The sequence below is a fragment of the Coregonus clupeaformis genome, unplaced genomic scaffold (genome assembly GCF_020615455.1).
Source record: "Coregonus clupeaformis isolate EN_2021a unplaced genomic scaffold, ASM2061545v1 scaf0139, whole genome shotgun sequence".
NCBI lineage: Eukaryota > Metazoa > Chordata > Actinopteri > Salmoniformes > Salmonidae > Coregonus > Coregonus clupeaformis.
Window position 1 is genome coordinate 216,433 of NW_025533594.1, and position 8,005 is coordinate 224,437.

The 8,005-nt window shown below is 39.5% G+C and overlaps 1 protein-coding gene across 1 annotated transcript; it reads left to right on the top strand.

Moving 5' to 3' along the window:
* Positions 1 to 4,526: 4,526 nt before the first annotated feature.
* LOC123483501 (trichohyalin-like) lies at positions 4,527 to 5,722 on the top strand. The gene has a single exon (XM_045213687.1). The coding sequence runs from the start codon at positions 4,866 to 4,868 to the stop codon at positions 5,631 to 5,633; it is 768 nt and encodes a 255-aa protein (XP_045069622.1). The 5' UTR covers positions 4,527 to 4,865; the 3' UTR covers positions 5,634 to 5,722.
* Positions 5,723 to 8,005: the final 2,283 nt, after the last annotated feature.

The following is an 8,005-nucleotide window of genomic DNA, read 5'->3' on the forward strand; positions in this document are numbered from 1 at the left end:
TAGGAAGCCGATTCTAGATTTAACTTTGGATTGGAGATTCTTTATGTGAGTCTGGAAGTTGAGTTTACAGTCTAACCAGACACCTAGGTATTTGTAGTTGTCCACATACTCTAGGTCAGACCCGTCGAGAGTGGTGATTCTAGTCGGGTGGGCGGGTGCCAGCAGCATTCGATTGAAAAGCATGCATTTAGTTTTACTAGTGTTTAAGAGCAGTTGGAGGCTACTGAAGGATTGTTGTATGGCATTGAAGCTCGTTTGGAGGTTTGTTAACACAGTGTCCAATGAAGGGCCAGATGTATACAAAATGGTGTCGTCTGCGTAGAGGTGGATCTGAGAGTCACCAGCAGCAAGAGCGACATCATTGATATACACGGAGAAAAGTGTCGGCCCAAGAATTGAACCCTGTGGCACCCCCATAGAGACTGCCATAGGTCCAGACAACAGGCCCTCCGATTTGACACACTGAACTCTATCTGAGAAGTAGTTGGTGAACCAGGCGAGGCAGTCATTTGAGAAACCAAGGCTATTTAGTCTGCCAATAAGAATGCGGTGGTTGACAGAGTCGAAAGCCTTGGCCAGGTCGATGAAGACGGCTGCACAGTACTGTCTATTATAAATCGCGGTTATAATATCGTTTAGGACCTTGAGCGTGTGTGCCCCTGTTTATCTGTAACTTAAAAAAATAAGAAGATTGTGCCGTCTGTTTTGCTTAATATATATACACTTTTACTTTTGATACTTAAGTATATTTTAGCAATTACATGTACTTTTGATACTTAAATATATTTAAAACCAAATACTTTTAGACTTTTACTCAAGTAGGATTTTACTGGGTGGCTTTCACTTTTACTGGAGTCATTCTCTAATAAGGTATCTTTACTTTTACTCAAGTATGACAATTGGGTACTTTTTCCACCACAAATAAATGCTTTTGATCCATTTTGATGTGATTTTTATAGAATTTCACAGTTTTCTTACTACACATTTTTCCTGAAGCCCAATGTTGCATTTTTGCCATTCACAACTAAAACAAACTGTTAATGCATCCAACTAGTTTGTAGTCACAAGCTTGATGTAGTCATTGCGTGCTAGGAATATGGGACCAAATACTACATTTTTTACTACTTTGGTACACTATAAGTGACATTTGTCCAAATACTTATGACATTTTCAAATGGCGGGACATTGATCTCTAATGTGCTTTCATTTTCTAAACAGTAAATCAGATATGTATGAAAATACCTTCAAATAAAAGGTGACATTCTGTACTGTCACCTCAGATGAAACATTTGATCTCAAATCCAAAATGCTCTAGTACATAGCCAAATGTAACATTTTAGCATCACTGTCCAAAGACACATAGTGGAGGGTATATAGGTAGACATCTTCAGTAAAGATAAATTAACAATCATTTAGTGCGAGTCAACACAAACGTTATGTGTCAGGGGGCAGGAAGTTGTAATGCAAAGACACATGTTCTATAAAACCACGTGACTTAGAGGAAGCAGCCATTTCAGACTATGCTGCTGTAGATTCATTAAACTAATGGTGGCATAGAGTTAGGCCTACGTGTGTTTCATTTTGTTAACCTTTGCTTTGTGCTATGCATTTTGAGGTGTATGAAAATTGCTATACAAATAAAGGTGTTCGTGTCTGTATTGTCATTAGAACTATTATTATTGACATTGCAGGGCTTTCAATACCCAACCTATAGGCTATAGCAAATGGGGTCACTAGAGGTGTGACTTGTTGAGTAACGATATGTGAAACTAAAGCCAGGCAGACACTACACGTTTTGACTTGACTGAATCGTTAAACCAGGCAAAAAATGTTTTATTGTATTACAGCCATAACTAGTGGGAAAGGATTTCACTAGATGTATGACAGCTAAGAGAAAGCCTATGGGTGTGTCAGGGGATGGGCACCTGAGAGATCCTATATAAAACAAGTGGGCAGACCCACTCTCACAGTGTATCCTTACAGGAACATAGAAACAACTATATCTGAAGCTCTATTGTATCCTTACAGGAGTATAGAAACTACTACTACTACTACTACTACTACTACTACTACTACTACTACTACTACTAGCAGTAGTCTCACACAGCGTTCGAGACTGACAGATCTTCAATCCAAACATGAACAGCAAAGTTTCTCATTCTGGTGAGTAGCCTTTAGTTTACAAAGATTGGAACTCAAGTCAAGGGTATTGATAATGTTTTGTTATGTGCTTTTTCCTTTGAACTTCATGTACTCTAGAAATATAATGATGTAGAGCAGTGGGGAGCATTATTTTATGTTACCCCAGAAATATAATGATGTAGAGCAGTGGGGAGCATTATTTTATGTTACCCCAGAAAGATAATGAAGTAGAGCAGTGGGGAGCATTATTTTATGTTACCCCAGAAATATAATGATGTAGAGCAGTGGGGAGCATTATTTTATGTTACCCCAGAAATATAATGATGTAGAGCAGTGGGGAGCATTATTTTATGTTACCCCAGAAATATAATGATGTAGAGCAGTGGGGAGCATTATTTTATGTTACCCCAGAAATATAATGATGTAGAGCAGTGGGGAGCATTATTTTATGTTACCCCAGAAATATAATGATGTAGAGCAGTGGGGAGCATTATTTTATGTTACCCCAGAAATATAATGATGTAGAGCAGTGGGGAGCATTATTTTATGTTACCCCAGAAATATAATGATGTAGAGCAGTGGGGAGCATTATTTTATGTTACCCAAGAAATATAATGATGTAGAGCAGTGGGGAGCATTATTTTATGTTACCCCAGAAATATAATGATGTAGAGCAGTGGGGAGCATTATTTTATGTTACCCCAGAAATATAATGAAGTAGAGCAGTGGGGAGCATTATTTTATGTTACCCCAGAAATATAATGATGTAGAGCAGTGGGGAGCATTATTTTATGTTACCCCAGAAATATAATGAAGTAGAGCAGTGGGGAGCATTATTTTATGTTACTCCAGAAATATAATGATGTAGAGCAGTGGGGAGCATTATTTTATGTTACCCCAGAAATATAATGATGTAGAGCAGTGGGGAGCATTATTTTATGTTACCCCAGAAATATAATGATGTAGAGCAGTGGGGAGCATTATTTTATGTTACCCCAGAAATATAATGATGTAGAGCAGTGGGGAGCATTATTTTATGTTACCCCAGAAATATAATGATGTAGAGCAGTGGGGGAGCATTATTTTATGTTACCCCAGAAATATAATGATGTAGAGCAGTGGGGAGCATTATTTTATGTTACCCCAGAAATATAATGATGTAGAGCAGTGGGGAGCATTATTTTATGTTACCCCAGAAATATAATGATGTAGAGCAGTGGGGAGCATTATTTTATGTTACCCCAGAAATATAATGATGTAGAGCAGTGGGGAGCATTATTTTATGTTACCCCAGAAATATAATGATGTAGAGCAGTGGGGAGCATTATTTTATGTTACCCCAGAAATATAATGATGTAGAGCAGTGGGGAGCATTATTTTATGTTAACCCAGAAATATAATGATGTATAGCAGTGTGGAGCATTATTTTATGTTACCCCAGAAATATAATGATGTAGAGCAGTGGGGAGCATTATTTAATGTTACTCCAGAAATATAATGATGTAGAGCAGTGTGGAGCATTATTTTATGTTACCCCAGAAATATAATGATGTAGAGCAGTGGGGAGCATTATTTAATGTTACTCCAGAAATATAATGATGTAGAGCAGTGGGGAGCATTATTTTATGTTACTCCAGAAATATAATGATGTAGAGCAGTGGGGAGCATTATTTTATGTTACTCCACTGCTTTAATTTTTTTGTCAAGTGGACAAACATACTTAACAGTATTAGTTACATTATAATATACAAGTCAGTGGAGCAACTCTGTTTTTAAAAGTTGAAACAGATGTTTTATTAATACTTTAGGTAACACTTTATTTGGGATGAGAGATTCTAGTTCTATTAAGTTTAGTATTTTTTTTACATTCATACATAACATAATTGTTTCCTTATTATTGTATGGCTGATTGTACATCACTGTTTAAGAGCACTCCTCTCTATCTCTCTCTCTCTCTCTATCTCTCGCTCTCTTTCATTCTCTTTCTCACTTCCTGTACTGATTCTAAACAGGAACACATGGATTAGATATTTATTTTTGTACTGTGACCTTTAATTGATATATTAACACCAAGAGATTTCTTGGTGTTTGATGGGAGTCAGCGTCATCTGGGTTTGGCCAGGGTAGGCCGTCATTGTAAATAAGAATTTGTTCTTAACTGACTTGCCTAGTTAAATAAAGGTTGAATAAATTAAAAATATATATAATCTGTACAGGCGATTCTCACAGACTATTTGCTGCAGACCATGAAGTACTGCTTTGTGTCAAGAAGAAGTGTGAAACCGTAATTTTTTGCCCATTACTCAAAATGTGCTGGCAAGCTGTACATAAAGTCTAGACCTCTTAAAAAAGTTAACAAGTGTCCTTGTTATCCAACAGGACTCCAAACGCTGACACAAAAGGAGGAGGTCCGGATTGTTCTGGTCGGGAAGACTTGAGCTGGGAAAAGTGCAGCAGGAAACACCATTGTGGGGTCAAAAGCTTTCCAATCAAAGTTTTCCTCTATTTCTCTGACAAAAGATTGTAAAAAGACTAAAGGGAAGGTGGATGAGCAAAGTGTATCTGTTATCGACACCCCAGGTTTGTTTGATACTACATTGTCCAATGAGGAGGGACTGAGAAAGATCGCTCTGTGCATCTCTCTCTCTTCTCCTGGTACCCATGTGTTCCTGGTTGTGATCAAGCTGGGAAGATTCACTGAAGAAGAGCAGAAAACTGTGGAGATGATTCAGAAATTCTTTGGTGATGAAGCATCGAAATACACCATGATTCTCTTCACACATGGAGACCTTCTTGATGATGATGATGTAAAAATTGAAGAATACCTGCTTGAAAATCCAGGTCTGGAAAGTTTACTTTCTCAATGCAATGGGGGATATCATGTCTTTAAAAACAAAGATCAGAATCCCTCCCAGGTCACTGAGCTGCTTGAGAAGATAAACAATATGGTCATGATGAATGGAGGAAGCCACTACACCACTGAGATGTTCCAGGAGGCTGAGAGAGCGATTGAAGAGGAGAAGAACAGAATCCTGAGAAAGGAAGAGGAGATGATATGCAGAGAGGAGGAGAAACTGAAGATGGAAAAAATGGAACAAGAGGCTCGGGAGAAAAAGCTTAAAGAGGAGAATGAGAGGATCCTGAGAGTGAGTGAAGAGCAGAAACTCAGACATGAGGAGCAACTGAAGAAAATGGAACAAAAGGCTCAGGAGGAAGCGATTAAAGAGGAGATGAAGAGGATCCAGAGAGAGAAGGAAGAGCAGAAACTCAGGGAGGAGGAACTGAGGAAACTGAACATGGAAAAAGAGGCTAAGGAGAAAGAAATAAAGGAGTTGAGGGAAAAACATGAAAGGGAGGCTAGAAAGAAAGCTGAAGAAAGTAACGGCTTTCTATCTTTTTTTAGTACAGTAGGTAATGCAGTGGGAGAAGCTTTTACAGATGTGGGGAGGGAAGTAGGAAAAGCTTTTAAAGAGACCTGCAGTATAAATTGAAAATCTGAAACAATGCTGTACTAGAGTCCGAAGCTAAGTCATATGGAATTGAATTGTAATTATAATTTAATTGATTGCATTGCCTTGTAATACAGCCATATACAGCTTACACTGTTGTCATTCTAATGTTATAGTCTATAACTGTGGACCCCATTGACTAAAATAGACGTATATTCTACAGCTTACATAAAGCTCTATGACATTTAACCTGACTCTGCTGTGTCTGTGATAGTTTCCATTTATGTCAACAGTAAACATTATATAATGATAATAATAAAATATATTACATTCAATGTTTTTTATTTTTTATTAAATGAGGAGATTTTATTTTAAATAACAGAAATCATCATCATGACAGTTTATTAAAGCTGGTAATTCCCAATGATGATACTTACAGTAACAACGCTAATCAGAAGAGCCTTGCATATAGAGGAAGGGTTCTAGCAGAAACAGCAGAGGCCCTGTCCAGAAACAACCCCTAACTAACCCCTTCCTATAGTCACTGGTGGAGATCTGAGAGGAGTGGACAGGTTTAAGCAATATGGTGGAATTCCACCTAGCCTATCAGAGGGCAAAGTGGAGCTATCACTATATCACTTCAACCTATAAATCATCTCTGATCTCTACAAGTATCTTGGGGGAAGGGTTGTTTCTAGATAAGAACAGAGTCACATCCATAATAAATTATTATTTCACCTAGCAACAGACCAACCAACAACCCAGCCAGCAGAAGGGTGTAGTAGTTAGATACATACGTGATTTCAGGGCAGCTTTCATGCATTAGCATTATAAATATAATATGTTTCAATAAGCCTTAAAAAGTCTTCATCCATTGCATTACACTCCCTGACTTTGTCGTTCCATGGACATATGGGTCGGTGTTCATACCATTGTCATTATGACATCATCAATATGGGACAGAACAGTGGAATTATTTGAATAGATGCACACAGTGGTCCAGACTCAGTAAATCATGATGTTTAAACTGAGAAGTAATAAAGAGACTCTGGCCAGCACAGTGGAGTCAGACCGGCTACGTCCCAATACTCTGGTTCATCTTTCCTCGTCCTTTCCTACAGATCACTAGCTAGATTAACTGGTTAGAATTGGTTATAAAGGTTAATAGCTATAGCCATATAGTCAAAAACCTTTTAAAATCCCTCATGTCGGTTGATACGAATATGGCCAGGACCTTTTCCTGACCAAGATACCTGAGTAGGAAAACATTCAGGTCTATAACTAAGGTTTGGAGTTTTCCTTGGTCTGGTCAGGTATAGCTTCTCCTAGAAGGAATGGGTATGAGGAAAGGAAGCCATTTAAAGTATTGAGACACAGCCATGTGAGCCACAGTGGCCTGGTCTGTCTGGGTCTTCCAGGCCAGCAGAGGGAGACAAACACACCTTAAGCTCTTTTCACGCTGTTTCAAAGTTACATGAACTGTTAAAACACACATACACACACAGATGAAACCGGGATCATAGTGGGTTATGGGAGGAACACTGAGGTTTCAGGGAAGAAGAAGCACCTTTTTGAATTCAATACAAATCTCAAGCACCACACCCTGTGAAAAATCAGTAGTAGGAATCAAATAGAAAGAGTGTGGAAAGTGAGTGAATGACCCTCTGCAATCACCAAATGGCTCTAGGTCAACAACCAATATATAAGATCTCACATTCTGGTTTTCCATTCAGTTTCTCCCATTATGCTTCTACCCGACAGGGTCCTCCTCAATCAATCACACACACACACACACACACACACACACACACGCACGCACGCGCGCAAGCACTCACAAGAGAGTAGAAGAAAATCATTCATTCACACACAAAGGCAAGCTGTTTATCCACTTCAGGTAGTAGTAGTAGTAGTAATCATCTTCATCATCATCATCATCATCAGCTCCCCAGTTCCTAATAGTAATAATAAATAGTAATAGCATCACTGAACAGTACCAGTCAAAGTCTCAGTAATGTCACTGGTGTTGTTGTTGTTGGTCAGCCAGCCCACTAGGGGGAGCCCTCCCTAAGTCTTTGCCTCCGGTAGGGGCAGCCCAGGATTGCAAGGAGCGATCGGAGGAGCGAGACCGTTTGCCCCACAACAAAGCAGTCCCTTGGTTGCCATGGCTTCTGATGCGTCACTGACGCAGCCTCCGTTCCGGTAGGTCCACCCTTCAGGCACACGGACGGAAATGACCTCGTCTTGCTCAGGTGCAGGGCCAGCAGTGGGGCCCGTGATTGCGGCGCGGTAGACGCTAGCCCTCCCACCAATCGGATGGCCTACTACTACCATCTCCCTAGCCATTGTTGTTGTTGTCCAAACGGGGGAGAGGAGGGAGGGAAGGAGGGGCGTTGGAGACTGGGTGATCCCAGCTG